This window comes from Neoarius graeffei, chromosome 17 (genome assembly GCF_027579695.1).
Source record: "Neoarius graeffei isolate fNeoGra1 chromosome 17, fNeoGra1.pri, whole genome shotgun sequence".
Classification (NCBI taxonomy): Eukaryota; Metazoa; Chordata; class Actinopteri; order Siluriformes; family Ariidae; genus Neoarius; species Neoarius graeffei.
The window spans coordinates 29,321,512-29,345,741 of record NC_083585.1 but is presented as its reverse complement, the minus strand read 5'-3'; the positions used below and the strand labels follow the sequence as shown (position 1 = coordinate 29,345,741).

Here is a 24,230-nt window from a genome sequence, read left to right as displayed (position 1 = left end):
CGATGACCTGGTGACTTGTCCAGGGTGTACCCTGCCTTTCACCCGTAGTCAGCTGGGATAGGCTCCAGCTTGCCTGTGACCCTGTAGAACAGGATAAAGCGGCTACAGATAATGGATGGATGGATGATTCCTGACCCAGAGCCGAGTTTCACCATGATGCACTTGACGTTAAATTGCTTAAGAATTATCCCTGTCAGTATATTTATCTAAAACAGACCGGTATCAGTTCTCAAATTGTCATGTCCTAAATCTTGAATTGTTTGGATTTGTAGAAGGGTCGGCTATTGATGACATAAAGGGCGAAAATGACAGTGTAGATCACTTTTCCTATAATCGAGATGATTTCGTGGATGCTATTTATTAACAGAAATGTTTACTCAGGACTGAGCAATAGCAGGCGTGTGGCGTGATACAGATGTGTGCTGCAGAGAAAGGCGCCTGCTGCTGGCTTTAAAAACGCTGACAGCGTGAGAAGAGCTTCTGCACTGAGCTCCAACACACACACACACACACACTGAGCTCTGCATTTCAAAACCTAATGGCGCCAACGTAGGACCCTGTCTTGACTTAGAGTGCGTATCTTATTTATTGATTTATTTTTGCTGTATGGATACTAGTGTAGATCATTTTTGCTGCAGAAATGAATGGGTCCTAATTGATTAGCTAGAACAGAGTGAAAGGTATCAGTTTCTAAAAGTTGTGTGAACTTGCAGGAGCAGAGCGCACTGGAGACTTTCCCCTACAGAGCGCATGGAGCGCGCTTTCATGAAGGGACTCGATTCACAGCGTGGGCTTTTACTCCTCTGGTGAATCGGGGTCTTTTTTTTTTTTTTTATGAACCCCACCTTCTCTTTCACCACCGCTGGATTTCTATTTTCGTCCGGAGAAGCCGTTCAAATGCTGGCATGGATCGGCGCTGTTTGTGTCCTCCTCTTGGTGGCCATGGTCTGGCCAGTGCTCAAACATTTGCTTGCGTTTTTAATGGGGCCTGAAATCGCACCACAAGGGGAGAGGAGCGCATCGGAGTCTGCAGCTGGGACGGAGCCTGTTAAAGTGCATGAGGCGGCAGGTGACTCATCAGCCCCTGTTGGGTTCATCTGCAAGCCCTCGGCACTCGCCAAATACCTGCTCAAACACTGCGTGAGCTTCTGCAAATGCGCGCCCAACCCGGCGTGGCACTGGCGGGCGAGTCCGTGTCTGCAGACGCTTTTTGGAGCTCTCTGGCCGCACGACTGCGCCGTGCATTTCATCCGAGATTATTTACAGCTCAGTGATGACGGCCTGGTAGCTCTAGACTGGGCTGTTGTTGGTCCTAAGAGGAGGAGGACCTCAAGCAATTCATCTAGTCCCATCCTTCTGATCATTCCCAACTCTTTCGGAAAGCTCACCAGGAACGTCCTGAAGGTAATAACTAAAAATGCATCTCTTTTTTTTTTTTTCTTCTTCTTCTTTCTGTCCCAATTCAGTGTCAGGTCTTATCACTGTTTATCTTTAAAATCTCTCTATGCAGCTTGTGAGGTATGGTTTCCTGACCTCTTCCTCCTCCTCCCTCCCTTTTTTTTTTTTTGCTAATGTTTTTTGTTCATTAAATGGAGCTATATGCTGTATAGTCATGAAATAATCCTGATAAAGACCTCATCATCATTGATTATAAAAATAACACATGGTCTAGGTCTTGGAAATTAAATTCAAAATGCATGCTCAATCCCATTCCCATGATCCCGTCCACCTATATGAGGTGGATCATTGCTGCAACAGAGACTGGAGGTACCCTGCTGTGTGTTTTTTATTTTATTTGGACAGCCTTGCTCTACTTGCATCATAAGGCTGCAGTCTTTACAAAATGAGCTCACAGCCTTACAGTCTCCCTGTAATGAAATGATATATGCAGAAATATTCTGTGGATGTTGGCGTGCACCACACAGTGTGGCAAGAGGAATTGAGGGTTGCTGTCTTTTGTTTGTTCAGTAGCAGGCATGTCATGTAATGATGCCTCCTGCGTGCAGTGCATGAGTATTTTTGTCATCGTTGCTTCAAGGTGACAATTAAGCTTTTCCTCATTAGATCATGATTCTCCAGTGTTGTATTCATGAAGAAGACTGCATGGGAAACCACACACACACACTTCAGTGGTAATGCAGAGAGTGTAATCTTATTAGGCTACAGGATGATGAATGCCTGCAGCTAATGTAGTATGTATATTTTGCCTCAGGTTCATGCTGAGCACAATTATTGTCAAACCTGTGTTGACATAGTGCTATATTCAGATTAAAATGAATGTAGTAAGTCAAATGTGGAAGACATTATCTTCATAATGCTTGGCAGGTCTGTGGTGCTGCTCTGCCGAATGAAAATTTGTTTTTGGATAGGATAACCTAATACCATATGAAAAATTGTTCCTTAAGGCTTACTCATTGAGTTGTTCCATATTTGATGTTTCCATCTATTTCCTGTACCAAAACATTCCTGAAAACGGTTTCATACATACCTTTGTGTTTAAATCTAGAGGTCATAGTTTAGTGACGTCTGAATTTGGCTCCGCTTCCTTGGGGTCTATTTGATGCCAAGAAAGAATGCAGTAAAGGCCAAGTGGTCACTTGGTGTTCATGTATTTCTGGTTATTTGATTTACTGCACTCACTTTTTACTTAGATTTTAATCATTCTTCCTTCCTCAATTGGAAGAGCAGATACTGTTGTACAAGCACCAGTCATAATATATTAGCTGAAAACATCTGGTTAAAAACTTTTTGTAAACAGATTGTTTTGAAATCGATAGAACCTAAGAGTGCTTTATTAAATTAATTCCATGAGGGAGGCTTTTGTTTGTTTGTTTGTTTTAGTTTTGGGGTTTTTTTAGTGGTGGAGACAAAGTAGTGGTTTATATCAGCTGTTGCTCCTCTCTCTTGCATGCATGCAAACTTGCACTCTGTTTCATATACTGCACTGGTATGTAGATTAACCTTTACCCATAGTACAAGGTATAATTTTGAATATATGAAAATGCTGCTGCTGTGTTTCAGATGGTACTTATGGCATGTAATATGATTGATGGTCAGAATAGCAATGTGTACAACACTTAGTGTGCACTACAGTTGCAATCAGAAGTTTACATACAGTACACTGACGAATGTCATGGGAGTATTGGGCTTTCATTTATTTATTTGAACTGTTCTTTTTCTGTGGCCAAATGATCTTTACATCTTTAATAGAAAACAAAAAAAAAATTGGTGCACAAATTTTAAATTATTTTGGGTTTTCTGAAATTAACACTGTCAAAAATGACATACAGCAGATATAATATTTGGTTAATTGTCTGTTAACAGGTTTCACATTGACCAGATGCTTTTGGTCACCATCAACAAACTTCTGGCAGAACTATAGTTGGATATTTGACCACTCTTGTTGGCAGAATTAGTAGAGTTCAGTTACTTTTGTGTGTTTCCTGACAGTGACATGACATTTTGAGCATAGTCCACATATTTTCAAGTGCTGAGGTCAGGACTCAATGTTAGCCTGTGGTGGTTGTGTTTTTGTTTTTTGTTTTGTTTTTTCTCCATTCTACCACCAGATCTGATGCGTGCTTAGGGATATTGTCTTGTTGGAACACCCAACTGTGTCCAAATTCCTGATGGCTTGAGGCTGTACTGAAGAATTCTGAGGTAGTCCTCCTTCTTCATGATTCCATCCACTTTCTTCAATGCACAAGTTCCACTGGCAGCAAAACCACCCCAGTGCATGATGTTACCACCACCATGCTTAACATTTGGGACAGTGTACCTCTGGTCATTGTGACCAAATAACTCAAACTTTGTCTCATTTGACCATAAAACTTTCCTACAAAAGTCTTTTTCTTTGTCCATGTGCTCAGCTGCAAACTTTAGTTGAGCTTGAAGGTGTCGATTTTGGAGCAGGGGCTTGATAGACAGCCTCTTAGTCCATGAAGATATAAAATTTGCTTGACTGTACACAGTGTTCCAGCAGCTTCCAGTTCAGGGCAGGCCTGTGTCTTGGTGGTTCCTGGGTTGTTCCTGACCATCCAAACCAATTTCATCTCAGCTGAGGGTGACAGTTTGGGTCTTCTTCCAGCAAAGTGGCTACATCTCTCAATAACTTGTACTTGCATACAGTTGAACTGATGATGAGACATTTCTGAGTTGTGTAAATCTGTGATCCTCTTTCTTAGATCTGCACCGAGCTCTTTGGACTTTCCCACTGTACTGTGTGTTGGTTATTCCAATAAATGCTGTCAAACAAACCCTTTTTTTGTTGGCACAGAGAAGCTACCAGTTGTAGTTAATCATCATTACTAACAGGAAGTTAAGAGGCCTTGGCAAGTTAAGACATTTTTGAACTTTCAACACCAGTGAATTAATAATCTGAGTGGGTGTATTTACATTTTTGACCCTGTATGTACAATTTTGACTCTTGTGCACCAAATTCAATTTTTTTTTCTATTAAAGATGTACATTGTTCAAGCATTCTGTCACAGTAAAAGAACAGTTCAAAGCAGTGGCAGCTGGTAGTCTTTCAAACAGGGGAGGCTGGTCGGTTACAATATTTCCAGATTTTAAAAGAAAAAAGAAAAAACACATCAATTTTGCCCATACTCTTGCCTCTGATCTGGCTGATTGTTGGCAGGGTCACAAACTGTGAAATAACAGGTTCTTTTGGCCCATTAGCCTACTGTCCAATATACATGATGGTGGTGTTGGGGGGCGTATATTTTAACATCTCATCTCATTATCTCAAGCCGCTTTATCCTTCTACAGGGTCGCAGGCAAGCTGGAGCCTATCCCAGCTGACTACGGGCGAAAGGTGGGGTACACCCTGGACAAGTCGCCAGGTCATCACAGGGCTGACACATAGACACAAACAACCATTCACACTCACATTCACACCTACGGTCAATTTAGAGTCACCAGTTAACCTAACCTGCATGTCTTTGGACTGTGGGGGAAACCGGAGCACCCGGAGGAAACCCACGGGGAGAACATGCAAACTCCACACAGAAAGGCCCTCGCCGGCCCCGGGGCTCGAACCCAGGACCTTCTTGCTGTGAGGCGACAGCGCTAACCACTACACCACCGTGCCGCCCATATTTTAACATTTTATATTTTAAAATTGTGGCATGTTGTTTAAAAATTGATCATTATTGAAAGCAGCTCTTTGTCAGGAACCTCAGCAGTAACAGCAGAGTGTTCTGGAATAGGCACAAGCACTGACCTTGGGGAGCCAAACATAGAGCTGGGTGCCACACATTTCATTCAATGACACTTTCCCTATATTTTACTTATTTTGACTGAGAAATGTTTTATTGACAATTTTGATAACCCTTCACTTTTAATCCAGGTCTGTAGTGTGAAATGTTCTCGGCTGTGTTTTTGTTTAAAAATGTTTTCCAAATTGTAGCTGTGTTTAATTCATATCCAGAGAAATATATATTCCAATATAATATACTCAGCATAAACATTTTAAATAGATTCTATATTTTTGGTCCATCCATGACATATTACTAAAGTAGCCTATTTACTGTTGTTGATGTGGGTCACTTGCTGTTAGCCAATTCACTTTCTCGTACCAGGAGAGCTGAAAGGAACGAGTATTATTCCCTACCTTTTTCACCAAGTCACTTTGAGGCATTGGTCTACCCTGCTCTTTAATTTTAATTTTTTCCTCGAAAGGAAGACTGGCAAATGGCTTCGCCAAAATTAAATCAGCAATGCTTGGCATCCGTGCGCAGCTTTCTTGCTAGCTGACTAGCCCCCTCAAGTTCAAGTTCAGTCACTCAAACAAAATTTCTGGAACTAAGATAGCAAACTTGACAACACTATATTTACACTTTTATTTACAATGAAAATATATACAAACTAAAGAAGCTGGTAGAAACCGTATGTAATGAATGAAATCAAAATGTAAGCTGATCTCTTACAATACACCACACCACTCGTGAATCCGCATGGGACTGAACTGAGATTCACCGCTGCCTGTCTATATTTGAAACGAGCTGTCAATCAAAGAAAATATCCGGCCGCTTTCACCAATCACCAGTCTCCTCGTGGAAACTGCCATGTCCCTCCCACTGTGAGGCTCGGAGTCCGTGGGCGGGCATTTTCGCAGTATTTGTCCAATAACTGTCTTGCATTTTGAGATTGAAAAGCGCATAGCTCCCAAATGCCATTGAAGTCCACTGAGACTGGGAGTCCGTGAGACTCCGCGGGCGGGCGTTTTCGCAGTATTTGTCCAATAATCGTCTTGCATTTTGATATTGAAAGCGCATAGCTCCCAAATGCCATTGAAGTCCACTGAGGCTGGGCTGCATCGCGCTGTCACGAGGGGGAAAAACTCACGCACACATTAGGCGAACTGGGGAAAGTTATAAGGGAATGATTTCACACTGTAGTTGGGTTGAGCACATGTATTTCTATGATTCTGGATCTGAAATAGCAATGTTATAAGGTCGGCTATAACATAAGCCTAGCGCAATTCATCCTACACGATGTTCGTCATTTTTAGAGGAAGCTGAGCCTCCCTCGTTGTCTTAGAGCAATCGCCCGTGGTTCAAAGAGATCCCTGAAAACCCAATACTGTGATGACATTCATGTCCATGTATGTAAACTTCTGACTGCAACTGTATCATAAATACCGCAGTCAAAAAGATGACCTATTTAAAAGAAAACCTATTTTTAAAATGGTTATGAAGATAGATCATAATCTAACGATTCATGTGAATAATTGAAAATAAGGAGCTCACACAACTAAGATTTCCATCTCCAAAAGTCAGCTTCCACGCAGGATGGACAATTTCATGGAGGCCACCATTGCAAATATTTTAACCAATCAGAAAAATCCCCCCGATCGTTTCCAGCAATGCTCTGACGTCATTTGCAAGACACTGAAGCTCCGCATAGCGAGTAAGACTTGAAGCTGCCCCTGGCTGGAGATTATTTCATTAAAAGTTTATATGAAAAAAAATTGGAATTCCATTTCTCTAGCAAAAAAGTGGAGGGGGAAAGATAATATTGATGTTGCTGATAAACAGCGAGGGAATAGTGAACAGCTGATGTATTCCTACCAGGGGCGATTTCTCAGAGACAACAAGGGAAGCCGAGCTTCCCCTAAAATTCTCTCCCCAAACTGCGGCATCTACGACGTTGAATTCTCATTAAAACAATAACTTGCATAACATATGCCCAAGATTGTATTTACGTTCATAACTATCCTGTAACTTATTTGAGTGATGTCTGACGAACTTGCAGTTTGCTACGAGAATCACCTTTGCTGCCAGGCTGTAACCAGCGTTGCTAGATACTGCTGACGTTTTCCAGCCAAAATATGTTCAAAATGCACTTAAAACCGCCCAATCTGGCAACACTGGCTGTAACCTTTCTTATTTCAATGGGCTCTATGCGCTGGCAGCCGGGTATCCATTGCAGTCTATGAGAGGGCTCTGAACAGCCAATTTCGGCTAGTTGTTATTGGTTAAAATCGACAAAATCGTCACTTCCAGGGAAGCTGGGCTTCTCTGGGACTAAACGAGACAGTGGGAGGGACAAGAAGCCGGGCTGATGAAGGATTATTGGAGGTAGTGTTTGAAAGACATGAGGAGGGCGGGCTCTGTACTTCGGCATCGGCGAGGAACACGGAAGTATGATCAGTCAGTCCCCAGCGGATGTCGAGAAAGTGTAGTTGTGTGCCAAAGTGCTGTCCGACTTTCTTTTCATATAAGCGTTTCTTCTCATTGATGTCTCTGTACATTACTCTGTAAATAAATGTAAATATTACTCGTTGTGCTCCGTTAACTTTCATCCATTCTATCAGTTTGATCATTCGCGAATTCACTCGTTTATTTCATTTGTAGTTCAATCTGGTTGTAGGCTAGCTTGAGCCTTATTGGGATCTGCAGTGCTAGCTGCTAACAGAAATTGGTGAAGTCTCTGGAAAGCACAACCAGCTTGTATGACAGGGTCACAGACCATTTTCTGGAAAAGGAGCGGAGGGCAGAATTTATGATTAAATAGTGTGCATCATGTAATGTTCATGAATCTGAAGTGTGTATATTGTTCAGTAATGTTAAGAGAATGGTGGGCTCTGTGTTATAGGTTATACCTGGGTATAATATTCAAGGTTCTGTGTGTTGCATAGCCTACCTGGTTATGAATTTCCAGACTGTGTTGCAGAAGATGTTCAAGGATGTGTTGCACAGCTGGGTGTTGTGTTAAAGACTCTGTGTTGCATATCAGGGTATGATGTTCAAGGCTCTTCGTTGAATAGCCAGTGATTTTTGGATGTTTGATATTTTTGATTAAGGATATGAGGCACTAGCCTGGCAAGCCAGACTATAACATGAAATGTACAAGCAAAAATACTTTCTGCCACTAGGTAGGGTTGTCTAGTTCACTATGCTAATGGGGCACACCTTTCTATGCTTTGATATCCAGCCTACAGGTTTTACGATGAATGCGTAAAATGGGCTTCCCCTGTTTTAAAAACCAGCAGCTGCCACTGATTCCTACGTGATGTAATGCAGGGAGGTAACTTTTCATATTTATATCCCTGGTACAAGTAGTGCTGCCATGACGGCCTCATTCTGCGGACTGTAACCTTGCTAGATAACCTACAAACAGATCTGCATACAATCTGACTTGCCTAAATATGTTAAAGAGGCAAGTGTGCGAGTTTCTACATGTTCCTGGCAGCATAAGCACTCGTTACCACGTTTAACATGCTCTCGACTCATTCATAAAAAACTTCAAGACGTCACCAGGCTAGCCTACCGTAACTACCGTATTAGACAGTCCAACCCCCGTGGCAATGCAGAAGGAGAGTAAACAAACACTGCTTTAAGCAGCTCGTGTGCTTGGAACATTTTTGAAGAAAAATTTCACTCAAACAACTCGGATGCACCGGCATTAGGAATACTGTACAAGTCGGCGCTGAATCCAGATGTGGATCCTGCAATCTTTGGCCAAAAGCGGACGAGACAAACAAGACAACATGATCAGTAGTCCGCAAAAGAGAAGTTCAGAGGGTAAGAAAACACACTTTTTATGGCTTCCCTAAGTTTTTATTAAGTGTGCTGTTATTTTGAGTTCCTTTGGGCATAAACATAATTGCTGATGCAGCTAAGCAGCTTGATGTTTGTTGGATGTCTTGCTTTGATTTATTGTTGTCAAAGCCTCGGTAATGACTAACTAAAACAACTCTATAAATACTGTTCACTTGTGTGTAACTAATTGATATGATAATATTTGTTTATCATGATCATCATCGTTATTTGTGTCACTGTCTGTCTGAAACACTCGAGGAAATCAGTGAAGAAATGTCGCTGGCGCTATGGTCCATTTTGTCGAACATGGCCGTGTATTGTACAGTAAGTGACGTCACACTTTAAGGAGACCATTTGGAGTTCTTTTAGGTTTACAGGAATTTGTCTGTGGAATAGCCGACCTCAATCACTGCAATCTAGTCAAACAGGTGATAATTTTAAGAAACAGGGGAAACAGTTTTTATGGAATAAATTCCAAACCCAGTTTTATTGTGTGTGTGTAACTAATTTTTTAATAATTTTGGTGCCATTTCTGTAATCTAGTTGTACTCTGTGATAATTACAGTTGGCATTTTTTTTTGTTTTTTGTTTATGACTTTCATCATGGGGCGGCACGGTGGTGTAGTGGGTAGCACTGTCGCCTCACAGCAAGAGGGTTCTGGGTTCAAGCCCAGCGGCTGGCAAGGGCCTTTCTGTGTGGAGTTTACATGTTCTCCCTGTGTCTGCGTAGGTTTCCTCCGGGTACTCCGGTTTCCCCCCACAGCCCAAAGGCATGCAGGTTAGGTTAACTGGTGACTCTAAATTGACCGTAGGTGTGAATGTGAGCGTGAATGGTTGTTTGTCTCTGTGTCAGCCCTGCGATGACCTGGCGACTTGTCCAGGGTGTACCCCGCCTCTCACCCATAGTCAGCTGGGATAGGCTCCAACTTGCCTGCGACCCTGTAGAACAGAATAAAGCGGCTAGAGATAATGGATAATGGACTTTCATCATTGTTTATACAATTTTTTTTTTGTCAATTTATTATTGTCTCTTATATTTTGTTTCCTGCTGTCATCAAGAGGACCATATTGGAAATGTGTTTTATACTTTTTATTGTCCTCAGTGCTATTTATACTGTATCTTTTTACATGTATGAATTTTACCAAATAAATCCATACCATACCAGCAGCTCAGGTGTTTCTGGCAATATTTCCGCCTTTTTTCATACAAGTGCATCCTGCTGTAAATGTTGACGTGAATCCTGTATAGTAAAGCAGTGTTTGTTTCGCCTTTTTCTGCATTGCTGCAGGGGTTGGACTGCCTACTACGGTAATTACGGTAGGCTAGTCTGGTGGCGTCTTGATGATGAAGTTTTTCATGAATGAGTTGAGAACATACTAAGCATGCTAACAAGTAGTATAACACAACAGTTTCAGCCTCGTTTTACAGGTAAAGAGTTCAGGTTTATCCATAAGTCAGGGTTGCAGCTCATTAATACACTATTTCAGATGTATAGTGAAAAAAATCAACATTGTCACCTTAGTAGACCTTTTGCTTTGCCCCTTCAATACTGAAGAGATACACTCAGCCTTGCGCCCAAATGACGTCATGCATCACCCTTCCAACAGGCAACATGGCAGCCTCCTGGTGGCATTAGAGCAGTGATACAAAAACGCTTACAACTTTCTTATAAATGGTCAAACATGCCTGAAACTTTTCTTATGAGCTCTCAATATTACAAGCTACCAACCCATGCACGTATTTACTTTACATTTTCTATTCCTTTAAAGGATCTTTAGAGGATATTGCTTTGGTCTTGCTGACTGTGGTAGACTGCGTCAGGCAAAAGTGCAGCAATTGTGCCTTGTATAGTGGCACATTAAAGAGAGACTGCCTTTCAGATTTTTCAAGTGTAGGTCATTAAAAGAATTTTCCCTGACACCCAATTATTTTTGTTTAGTGGACCAAAAGCTACTGAATTCAAATCACAGATTTTCCAATTTTGAGTTTTTAAAAAAAAAAATAGAACAATTAATGAATTTAGGGCCACGTGGCCCTAAATTCTCCTCCACTATTTTTTTCCTGCTTCACCATGACCCAATTCAAGATACTAAGTTATGCATCGCATGGTGGCATTGTGGGATATAAATTTGAAACAGGAAAATGGAGGATGTGAGTGTGCGAATGAAATGTGAAAGACCGACTACAGTAATGGAAAGTGAGAAGAAAAGACGTTATGTTGTGAAGGAAAGGAAACGCAGGACCAAACTAATAAATATCGGTGGTCAGCGAGCATCTTGGTGTGATCAGCTGTTCGTTTAGTGACAGAATGATGGAACTGTCAGTGCAGGGTCAAAGGTAAACCTGTAGATGCCAGCTGCTGTAAAACCCAAAAGAAGAAGGTAAACCTGTGCACGTGCACATGGGCTTTCTCTGTCTGCATGAAGCGAGCGATTTCATGCATGTTATTTGCTCGAGAATCCCCTCAAATTGAATAACTTCCCGGGCCATTCCTAGAATGGCCTTTTTTTTTTTTTTTAGATAGGGGAGAGCGGGGTAAGATGAGCCACTTTTTACATTTTTCATCACCGCTACATGTTAAAGCCATTTTTGCTTCCAGTCTACACACCATACCAAATTTCAAAGTGTACTGTTACTATCTGAGCAAAAAATAATTGATAAGCTCTTATGGTTAGAATGATATTACCTCTTGAAAAAAAAATGTCAAGTGGCTCAACTTACCCCATGCATGGGGTAAGATGAGCCACTGTGTGGGGTAAATTGAGCCAACACAAAACATGTTAGGTTAACAAAGTAAACAACTTTTATTATTAGAAATGCAATCAATGAATCAAGTCAAGTCAATCAAGTGGGCGATAGGGCCGTTGCATAGAAAAGGGGAGATGAAGAGAGAGGTGATAGAATGAGATGGGATAGGGAGGGATAGATAGATGGATAGAGAGAGAGAGATGCGTAGATAGATAGAAAGAGGGATGGTTAGAGAGGGAATGAGAGATATACTATATTATAGAAATTACTAAAACAGTAGAGCAGTGCCAAAAAATCTTATTTCTTTCAGTAGGTTAAAACATTGCTAAAACATGCAGCAATCATTCCATCAATCATTCAATCATTTCATCATTATTCAATGTTCCAAGCGTTCAAATTGCAAGGGAACACCATTTGCCTCTCCCTCCGTGCTGTCCCCCCCAACAGTAAAGGGGCGGGGCAATTTTTTCACAATATCCTGTCTTGACAGGACAACCTCATCTTTCTCTTTGAAGACAAAGGTTGGCTTTCTTGCAGAGCCATGGCATGACTGGCTTCTTTTGAGAAATCTTGCCTCTATTTCGAAGACATCCAATTTGATTATCTGGCCAATGAAGAAATGCACTTTCACCAACTTGGTATAACCTGTCTCTACCTCTCCATTCTTTATCTTTTCAATGAACCTAGTCAGAGTCATCCTGTCCAAATGCATATCCCTCACCACAGCCCGAATAGGCCTGCCTTTCCTGACTTCCTCTGCGGCTCTCTCCAAAACTGCACGGGACTGTGCGACCCTGTCTGTTTTTCTTTTGTATGAGTGTGGCATCATGCACACCTGTAATAACAGAGGGCATTATTTTATTTATTAAAAACCTTTTAAACATATTATTTATATTAACATGTTATTTATTTGTTTGTTTATTTGTTGTTGTTGTCATATATGACCAGTAAATGTGAAAACTTAAGTGTCATCCATATTGGGTAAGCTCAGCCACCAATGGGGTAAGTTGAGCCAGTGGCTCAACTTGCCCCACATCTAATGGCTCATCTTACCCCGTGGCCACCATTTTGTAGAAAAATGCTAATAAAGGGGATTAGGCTAATCAAAATTATTTTTATTAGCATTCATATCATAGCTTAGAAAGCCACTAACTTAACCCTAATGTGTCTAAATATTATTCTACTTTTGTCTTCTCTAAATCACCTTCACTGTGGACAAACATGGAATTGACTTAGAAAGCACAAAAACACATTTTTATAAATATCTCCCTCACCTAGTTTGACATGTGGTGCTCCTCTCCACAAGTGTAAGTAAATGGTCCCGCCCCCCTTTGAATGTGGTCACATGGTCACATTTGTTTACTGTTTCTTAGAAACAGGGGGTGGCTCATCTTACCCCCTGGCTCATCTTACCCCGCTCTCCCCTATTGCAGAAATAAACACATCACAATGACCAAATTTCAGAGGGAACTGAATTTCACTGATTTTATGAAATTGAAAAGCCGTCTAGCTTTAATGTCAAAACTAGAGGGTCCTAAAATTGAAGGTGTAAATTTGCGTGTGTAAATATCCCACTTGAGTGCAAATGTTTAACTCACGAGCACACAAAAAAAGGATTTCATGCATTTTTATCTTATCATATGCTCATATTTTTTCCCCCTTCTTGATTTGACAGTTGTGCTCATCCACCAAGTCGATTACTTTCAGCTGCTCTCTGCTTGAGTGAAATTTTTGCACTTGAGATTTGACATGGAGTGGTTTTGATAGTTTGGGGGCGGGCTCATGCTGTTTCTGTCAGAGAATGCTATTGGCTCATGGCTCCTGGTTTTGTGATTCGCTATAGTCCACATCATTTTATCTGAGCAAAGTGACACCCTGTTGAAGCAGTGGAGTTGGAGTGGATGAGCTGGAGAACCAAGTCTAGAGTGGAGTACACTGTTAAGGGTGCATGTCAAAAAAGACTTGGTTAATTGGCAGGTAAGTGATTTAGACCTCCATATTCTGAGCAAAGGTGTGGTGGGGTTACACAGTACTAAATTGCTCACAGAAAATGCACTGCATTTCTCCAGCTCATCTGCTTCAACAGGGTGTCACTTTGCTCAGATAAAACAATGTGGACTACAGCTAATCACAAAACCAGGAGCCATCAGCCAAGAGAGTTCACCAACAAAAACGGTATGAGTCTGTCCCAAACTGTTAACCAACCCATGTCCAAACTCAAGCTCAAAAATTTCACTCGAGCACAGAGAGCAGCTGAAGGTAATCCACTTGGCGTGCAAGGACCACTATCAAATTGAGAAGGGGGGAAAAAAGTTTGAGTGAGATTTTATGATAAATGTGCACACAATTATTATTTATTTTATTTATTAATTTTTTTTATGAAAAGTTTCACATCTGCACATGCAAGTGGGTTATTTACACAGGTGAAATATTAAAACTAGCAGGTTTATATTTTTTCACATTGTTTTTAGCATGCTCTAGTTCTGATGTTAATGTGCCGCAATAGCCTTGCCTTGTAATGAGGTGAGGAGGTGAAATAAAAATCCAGTATTGACCTAGTTCTGGATCGTTGGTGGAATGCTTAATTTTGATGGCTTCTTTGGTTTGATGAACATGTGAGGAATGTTGTGCAAAGCAGTTGTGCTGCTTTTCCATGTCTTGAGCCTCCTTGACAGAATCCCCATGTGCCTGATTTACACAGGAATAGTACTGAGCAGTGTTGACTGCAATTACGTGGTCTGCCGGTTTGTTTGTCTCAAATAAATCTAGGTCAGTAACATTCATTGCGATAAAAAGAACATTTCGAACACGCACACACTTATAAAAAACACTTTCTCATGGCCTTAAACTTTTACATATGGAAGAGACTCCTCTTTGTTTGTCATCCTTGTGCCTCTTAAACTTCTCTCCTAATCCCAATTGGCACATAATGGTGTATGCTTTTTCTCCATAGCTCTGTGAGGCAGCTCTGAAACATGGCTACCTCCCCGTGGTGTTTAACCGGCGCAGTCAGAATGGGACGCCACTCAACACCATCAAACTACAAGAGTTTGGTGACCCAGCCGATCTGCGCGAGGCAGTACGCTACATCCGCTACCGCCAGCCTGCGGGTCGTCTCTACGCAGTGAGTGAAAGCACTGGCTCAGGTCTACTCCTGTCCTACCTGGGTGAGTGTGGTTCTTCCAGCTATATGACTGCTGCTGCCTGCTTGTCACCCATCTTCCGCTGTCAGAGCTGGTTTGAGAGTGGTCCTGGCTGGCCCTTCCACTGGGTCCTCCTGCTCTATCAGAAAGTCTGCCTTAGCAGGTATAGTAAAATGAAACCCTTCTAACACACTATTCTATTGTATCCTAATCAAAATACATTGTGGTATGTGGACACCTGATCATCATACCCATACAGTATGTGCCTCCACTTTTCTTGGAAGACTTTCCACCAGATTTTGGCACATGGCTGTGGGGATTTGTGCCCATTTAGCAACAAGAGTGTTAGCGAGGTTGGGGACTGATGCTGAGTAAGGAGGCCTGGGGGTGCATTCCGATTTATCCCAAAGTTCGTTCAGATGTCAGGGTTCTGTGTAGGCCATTCTTGTTCTTTCACTCCAACCTTGACAAACCTGCACTTTATGCACAGGGGCACTGCCATACTGGGAAAAAATTGGGCTCCTTAGTTCCAGTACAGGGAAACTGTAATGCTACACCATACAAAGACATCATGTACAATCAAGTGCTTCTAAGTTTGTGGCAGCAGTTTGGGGAAGGCTCACATATGGATATGATGGTGTCCACATGCTTTTGGTGATCCAGTGAAGGGCAGTTCTGTAGGTGGAAATGCATTTTTGATGAAGGAGATCAGATGAAAATGGCTATACTGGTTCAAATTGAGAGGAAGGCTAATGTGTAACACAAATAACCTCTCTTTACAACTGTGATGAGCAAAAAAGCATCTCCAAAAGCATAAGAAGTTGAACCTTGAGCGATATGGGTTACAACATCAGAAGACCACATGGGGTTCCATTGCTGTCACCCAAGAGCAGGAATTGGAGTCTCAAGTGGGCACATGTCCACTGAAACTACACAGTTGAAGATTTGAAAAACGTTGCTTGGTCTTTTTCCGTTCTTTAACTGTCCAGGACTGCCCATTCTACCCTGACCTCTTTCATCAACAAGACACTTCTGTGGTTGGGCAGTGTATACTAAGATTTGTATAATTTGGGGGATTTCTTGCCTTTTTTAAAAATCATTTGAGTAATTGACTTTCAAGAACCTTTTAATACACCTCAAAGTTGCACAAAAGGTACTAGGGGAGGTGCTGGTGTGGTAGGATATAGACAGAAAGTCAGGGAGTGGTCTCCAACTAGTTTGACATTTCAAAGAGCTAGGTTACCCCAAATCCTCTCTTGGTGCACTCTGTAGGTATATGATTATTGACTGTAGCCCATCTGTTTGCTATTTGCCAGCTCCCCTCTACCTCATCCATCAATGTTAATGGAACTGGCCAGATATTATCTGGTTGATGGATCATTCTCAGCACAACCATGACACTGACGTACTGGTATGGTAGCGTTTGTACTATGGCATACTGGGATTTTTAAACACTTCAGTGTTACTGCTGGGTTGAGAGAGATTCCACTGGCACAAATCTCCAGCCAAAACAAATTAAGTAGTTGTGAACTGTTCACTGATGAAAGACTAGGTGATTTTGCATGATGAAAGATGAGCTGTAGTCTCTAAGTGCACATGTACAAGGTAGACTAATTTGTAAAGTGTGGGAATAAACTGGGCAGTTAGAATGAAAATCTAAGAAATGCTTCTGTACTTGATCCACATGCACTAACGCCACACATGCACTATTATGCCATTATCATGTCGGGGTCACTGCTCTACTATGATATCTGGGCCAGTGTGTGTGTGTGTGTGTGTACAGCTGCTCAGAGTAAAATTTTGGTCTTGAGTGGCAAAAATTCTTAGAAATCAAGAAATTTGCCCCTACACTTGGGCTTAAGAATAAGAACAAGAGACAATTTGTTTAACCTTAAGATAGATGATTATTCAGGACTGTTTGAGGTGTTACAAACTTGGTACTACCAACTTTCAGTACTCTGAAAGAGTGCATCTACTATTTTCCACACTCGAAGGATATACTGGAAGTGATGGGTGATTTTCAGTTCTCAAAAAAATGATCCTTTTCACTCACGTTTTTAATTAGCAGTTAGATACAGCAACACCAGCTGATTGAGACACAACCATTTCTGGCACATCACATCTGCTCTCTTGATTTGATCTCGTGTATATAACCACAACTTTTATTAGCTTCAGCAGTTGGAAATGACGCACTGTTGGAGTGACCAGTCACAAAAAATAACAATTTCAGCCAACAAGTCCAAAATCAGTATATCAAAACCAATATTGGTATGAATTTTATGTATACTTTTTAATAGTCAGTTGTTATAATTAACCATTATTCACTGAGCCTGAGGTGAATTTTATTTATATATATCTCAAACTTCAAAAGCAGCATGCAGATGTAATGTGTGCAGACTTGTCACTTATCTCTGCTGACTCACATAAAATACTTTGTTTTGAAATGGATTAAATAAATCACAATTCCACCCTTACCTTTGAATAGTTTTAGACCAAACTTCACAGCACCTTTAGTGCTTTTAGGAACATCGTTTTCTTTCATAATTTGTAATTCTTCCTCACTTACAGTGACCAAGCGAATGGCCACCATTTTGCCAAGTCGCTCGAGGTGATTGGTTGAGAAATTCAGACTATTTCTCGATAATCAGCATGTGGTGTTTTCTATAATCGCCTACGTATTTATACTAAATAGAAATAATGGACTCTTTCATTTGTTTATGGCTTATTGTATTTTTTATTGATATCTACATCAAGAATTTTCATAGTGTATTCTATCTTTTTTTTGTACTCTACTGCAGTGTGTAATACAGCTAGATATCAATCAATTGTCTCTGCCATCTTATGACAACCCCCACCCCATCCTAACTAGTCTGGTTGAACACAAGTCTACCCTATGTGTGTGTGTTCATTTGAATAAAAGAACAATTGCATCACTTTTACATCAATTATTCGCACAAACTGGTTAAAGCTCAATGTTCATTCATATTAAGAATTTGCTTTATCCTGGTCAAGGTCACAGTGGATCTTGAGCCAATTTAAGGGCAATTTAGTGTAACCACCTACTGGCATGTTTCTGAAAGGTGGGAGGAAAACGGAGAATAAGGACAAAATAAAACATGACCTGGCATGCTGTTTCATGAAAAATAATCAGTGATAAGTTGGTGTGATGGCATGGCAGCACGACACAAACCAGTTACTGTTACCACTGATTATTTTCCAGTAACAACACACCCTGAAGTGTTTTCCTCTTATTCCAAAGCCGGTTCCCATGGTTACAGATTTTACTTAATGAATGTTGTGCTTTTTAACCATTTTTATAGTTCCATTGAATGTGAAACATATGCAAGACTAGTTGGGTCCTGGTATCAAAACACAGTTTATCATGTTACTGGAAAATTCAAAAGCCATACACTATAAAGTATTAGAACGAACATATTTAATATAAATCTGTGATTTGATGTCAGAACTGCTGTTAAGGAAAATTAATTGTAAAACATGCCGTACTTGATACCTTAATATTTATAGTTTGGTTTAGGGTACCAACTTCATATTTTTGTCCATTTGCTAATCAAAACAAGCTCTTTCCAGTGGTATAATTGTTTTTATGGTAGACCTTGTCATACATTTGCAATATGCATTTGAATTATAGGTGATTTATTATTATTATTTTTTAAAGCCTATTAAGTCAGAAAGTTTGATTTCTTTTGAACACATACCTAGTTGCCTAAAGAGTACTATAACGTGTAATAAATAAGAAAATTTTAAAGATCTGGTGTGCTTTTATGGGGGGGGGGGTCAAAGTTGCTCCAAAGCACGATAGAAGACTTTTTTTTTTAAATGATTTTCAGCAAGCCATAACTTGGCAAGTATTGAACTGTGAACTTTCTATTATAGTATTTAAAGGCGTCTGGCATTGAAGAACAATCCTTGAAAATTTCATGTATCTTGCATGAATAGTTTAAAAGTAATGACTTATGGAAGTTAGGTCCGTTTTCTGTAGCACGCGTTTTAACAGTGAAATTGGGGCCACGCCCCTTTTTAAAAGCCCCTATATCTCAGAAACTAATGAAGGTATAAGCCTAAAATTTTGTACACTATTTATTGGGCACACTGACAATATTTCCAGAAAGTATGTAGCAAATCTGAGATGGTCAGTGGCGAGGCCTCTGGTGATTTCACATGGATTGACCCTCAACACTTTCTGACCAATTGGATTTGAGAATATAAAAGCACTGTGGTGTAAAATATTTCTAATTATTCCCAGCTGCTAACTAAGAACTTTTTGCACATTAGATAAAGAAATTTTATACATTGCTTTTAGTTTTAGGCCAAAGTGTACAAGTAAATTCACTGATTTTTCTAAATTTTTTTGGCACCTAAAACCAAATTTGTGTATTGGAACACAGAGCTACAGTTGCTAACTGTATACCTACTGTGCTAACTGACCATGTTGAACCAGTGCTATTGATTTTCTGTCATGCATCTGGTCAGCTCAATAACATTTGTTAATCGATATTAAATTGGGAAGCCTGCTTTTTCGTCTGGACAAAATCTTTACTGATTGGGTTTGAATTTTCCTGCAGGTACAGAACAGTGCTGGGGGAGCTGGTCCATATCGACAGCCTGTTCTCCAGCCGCTCACTCAGGGCCATGGAAGAGGCACTGTTCTGTCAGTCTGGTCTGAAGGAGGGGCCAGCTGAAGGAGCCTGGGAAGCATACTGGGAACGCAATGATGCATTGAGGGACGTGGATGAGGTGGCAATCCCTGTGCTGTGTGTGTGCAGCCGTGACGATCCTATCCGTGGTGAAACTCGGTCCACGCTACCCTTAGAGCTGTTTGAGAGCAACCCTCACTTCTTCCTGCTGTTGACGGAAAGCGGAGGCCACTGTGGCTTCTCCATTGCCGACGAAGGCCCTGTGCTCTGGAGCCACCAAGCCCTTCTTGAGTTCTTCAGGGCTACTAGTGACTTCTTTGCCGCTGAAGAGCGGGCCAAGCTAACCGCCAGGCATCGTGGCATGAACATGGGTGCCAAGGCTTTCCGCCATCGCAGCGTGAGCACCTACAAAAGGTTACCAGTCTGCTCACACAACATCCACACCATTTACAACTGGCAGAGGTCTTACACGAGATGATGATTACTGACCTACAGCTTGAAGGACTGTTTTTTTTTTTGTTTGTTTGTTTGTTTGTTTTTAAGAAATAAGCATATTAGAACATACCAGGTATAAGTCAGAATGTTGATTTGTGGCAGAAATTTGAGGGTATATGTAAGACTTAATACATGAAAGAGTTGAGCACTTTACTGTAAGATAAAGAAGTAGTCATGTAATAGGGCTCTATGTTGAACGATTTACATGGTACTTCCTGTATCTCATTCCCTCATTTGTTCCTTACGTTCATCTGGACAACGGCTGTCTGTTGCTGATCTCACTGCCATTACAACATCCTGCAAGTAAAATGATAAACGCAGAATTTTCCATGAGGTAATGCTCTCAGCATGTGCAGCTTCTGGAAGGTGGAGTAACGAGCTGTAATGTTATCACGAGGCCATTACATTCATGCTATAATTCTGTGAGACTGCTAGGATATTTATAATTGCCTTGCTGTGTGACGTTATGCTGTGTGTAAGTAGTTGTCAGAACTACTGGGGTTTTGTTGACCACACCAAGGGTTTCAGGGTTGCAGCGTTTTTCTTGCAATGGGTCAAACTTGCTTGTGGTTTTTCACTGAAAACACTGGTGTGCCAGCTTTTTTTTTTTTTTTTTTAATTTTCACAATTTGTAATATGATGTTACTGTCATCGGTGTTCATTTGTTAAATTATCTACATGCTTGATGGAAAGAGGTTAATTAAAAGATTTGATCTGAAATTGTAGACTTGAGATTCACATTAATTTAATTAAAATTGTATTGGAAGTGAAGGTTTGTACAGATTTAAAATATTTTTAAATTCAGCGCATCAGATGATTGATTTTCTAGCCAGAATTCATTTCAGTGATGTGATGTTTTAAATCAGACACACCTCGATATAGATCTAGCTTGCAGTTGGAGTAGAGTAAATGTTTGTGATCTTGATTAGATGTGACCTGTCTTTGTAAATTGCATTATACTGCTGTCTCTGGTAAATTTCAGTGACCCTTGAACTTTGCAGTTCCTCTTTTAAATGAATATAAATTATGTCAAGTCTGCTGCGCATATATATATATATATATATATATATATATATATCTCGGAACACCACCAGAGCTGTGAAATCAATCTGTCATGTAGATATGCAATTTATATGACGATCAGGTATTTAAAACCTGCTCAAATGACCAGTGCCTAAAAGGGAAAAAGTGCTAACAGGTTAATTTGATTAGTTTAATTGGCTTGCCCTTTAAAGAGAAGCTAGCACGACAATAATGGTCAAGTCTCAATTCAGTTGAGGTAAAATTTGTTTCAATTCCTAACAAGATGGGATCATTTTTTTACTTGAATATTCGACTGAAAATGGGAATCAGCCTTGCTATGGCTTTGCAAATTCCTTTCAGGCTGCAAGTGGATAAACATGGTCTGGATATTTTATATTACTAAAATGTAATGGCTTGTGACATAAAATGCATCACAGATAAACTGGCATTACTAATACCATTACTGGCACTGGAATTTGCACTATGCTTATAGTGCCATCTAGTGGAAAATCAAGCTGATCCAAGATAAACAAATGGAGCAGAACAAAGGAGTGGACTTTTTAGTGCCTTTAAACTTTGACAGCTCATTTAGTTTTTGCCAGGTATTTTTCCAACAGCCCATATTCAGCTTCATTTATATAATTGGTTTATTTTGGCATAGGAAAAAGAACAAGAAGTAAGAGTAGAAGATTGTGTGAGTATAGCATGAAGTATTAGTCTTTTAATTTTATCTTGCACATGACGCAAAACCATCATCATTCACAGTTTCCAAGAAGCAATTCAGTTTATTTTAATTTGAACACTAGGAGTGGCTTGACATTTATTGCTTTTATTCTTTCAAGGCACCATTTGTGATGAGCCCATACGCTAATGACCTAAAAGTGTAATGTTTTCTTTAGACTTTTATGTGGTTTTAGTGCTACAATATAGTGAGCTAAAAATCTTAAAGAACTGAGACTTATGGGGTTATTAAATTACTTAAACTTTCTTCTCCATAGTTTACCCTCAACAGTGATTAAGTTGTCACAAAGCTGAGCAGTAAATGAGTTTGGGGTCATTTGGAGTTATTTCCTGTTTAGTCAGATTAGTGTATACTTCAAACACACAGCCGTCATGTGTAATTTAACCTGTAGTGAAAGCGGTTTCCTTTACCATAATACATTACAGGCATTTAGCAGTGTAACGCTCTTATCCAGAGCAGCCTGGGGATCAGTTGGGGGTTAGAAGCCTTGCTCAAGGGCACTTCAGCCATTCCTGCTGGTCTAGGGAATCAAACTGGCCACCTTTTGGTCCCATAGCTGCTTCTCTAACCATTAGGTCATGGCTTCCCCAATACCATGGCTATAAATGAATTTCCATAGAGTAAAATAACTTCTCGTGTATTTCAGGGTAAATGAAATAGGTGGTTTTATATTTACAGGTGGTAATTGATACTAGATTACCTTATCAGCAGTTAATACTGTACCATCTCAGACAGTAAACAGCAGTACAGCACTGCATAACTGATGAAAACCAAGTAGGACATGACACACAAGTCAGACAGTCCCACCATGTTTGGCTTGGAAACTAAGATTATATTTTTAGTACTTTGTTTTCAGTGGAAACATGACATGAATGAAAAAAAAAATCAACCCACATTTGAAATACATGTACTGCATGACTGCCTGAAAAGTTAGAATTTCAAACAGCTGAGAAGTTTCCGTTTTTTTTTTTTTTGTAAAGCTGAGCACATGCCTTCATGACTCAACTCTCATGAGATCAGTGATCAGCTGTTCTATAAAAAAACATGGTCTGACAATCAATGACTATAGTTAGTGACGTGTCTGCTGCTGCATGCAATATAAATCACATGAGAATCAAAGTTTAACTGTCCAGACAGAATGTCCTATGTTTCATTTACAGGATCTTCGATTTAACTGAGTGATTTATTCGATTCAAAATTACAAAGCAGAGCAGTAAACAGTCTTGGCTTTATTTTCAGTTCCATGGGATTGTTCTTATACTTCACACCACTGATAGCACCTGTGCTATTTGACCTATAGTGAAGGCTGCTCCTTGTTTCCACTACCCAGGTGTGACGATTTCCAACTCAAGCAGCAAATATTTGCTGTGGCCTTCGACAAGTTCTGCAAATTCCCAACATGAACATGACGCAGACACACTAGGTGGGGTCACCTTAAAAAGAAATCTCTCTCTCTCGCTTACTCACACACTTTAGAAGAGCCAGTTAACTCTTTCCCCTGAGCAGAACTCGCACAGTTAGTAGAAGATGTAATGTAATGTGACATGTTGCCTGGCTGGGCAAGAGGAGGAATTGGGGCAAGGATCTTAAATTCTCTCTCCTTTGACTGTAGATGAATCACATTTTACAGCTGATTGAGAGAGAAGAAAAAGAGCTGGTGATGCTTAAACAAGCTGTTTTGCACTTCGCAGTCCCAATGTAGAGAAATTGCACTCCCTTGTGGAGTTTTGCATCAGATCTTTTTCCATTATGCATATTTGTGCTAGCATAACATGACTAATGACTGACAACAGATGAGCTTCAAACAAGGCAAAAGACAAACCTAAACAGGGCCTTTAGATTCCACAGGGCTATTACCAAGCAGCAAACAGAAGTTCCCAGTGTCACTCCCTGTGCAATGAAGGCTTTAGTATTTTCTCTGCTTACTGCTATGATAGACTTAATACAGTAATTAGCCTAATGACTTGACGCATGCACGTTGCAGTTGTAGCATACAATTATCCAGCGCAATGCATAAATGCCTGGTCTTTGTTCAGTCTTTCTATATAGACAGTTCGATTTAGATATAGAACCTGAAACACTTGCTCAGTCCGTAACTGATCTGGCGTTTCTGATTTACTGGAAACTTGATGCAGAATCGTGCACATCCTCTCAATTCTGTCCTTGAGAGCCCAGTCGTTAGAAGGAACCATGGAGAGTGAGACGGGCATCTGGCCACCTTGACCTCAGACACGCATCGCCTGCAGTCTTCAGTCCATAGGCCTGTGAGTTTTCACTCTTAACAATAAAGCTACGAGTTACTTGCATGCTGGAAAAGTACAGCACATATTGTATCTCTTTCCTCCAAAATGTTATGTCTTATTATGTCCACATGAG

At 40.5% G+C, this 24,230-nt stretch overlaps 1 protein-coding gene across 1 annotated transcript; it reads left to right on the top strand.

The window, feature by feature from the left end:
* Nucleotides 1-495: 495 nt before the first annotated feature.
* Nucleotides 496-20,116, top strand: abhd15a (abhydrolase domain containing 15a). Its single transcript, XM_060943967.1, has 4 exons — nucleotides 496-572; nucleotides 714-1,404; nucleotides 14,750-15,102; nucleotides 19,523-20,116. Exons 2-4 carry the CDS (start codon nucleotides 835-837, stop codon nucleotides 20,070-20,072), a joined length of 1,473 nt encoding a protein of 490 aa, XP_060799950.1. The 5' UTR covers nucleotides 496-572; nucleotides 714-834; the 3' UTR covers nucleotides 20,073-20,116.
* Nucleotides 20,117-24,230: the final 4,114 nt, after the last annotated feature.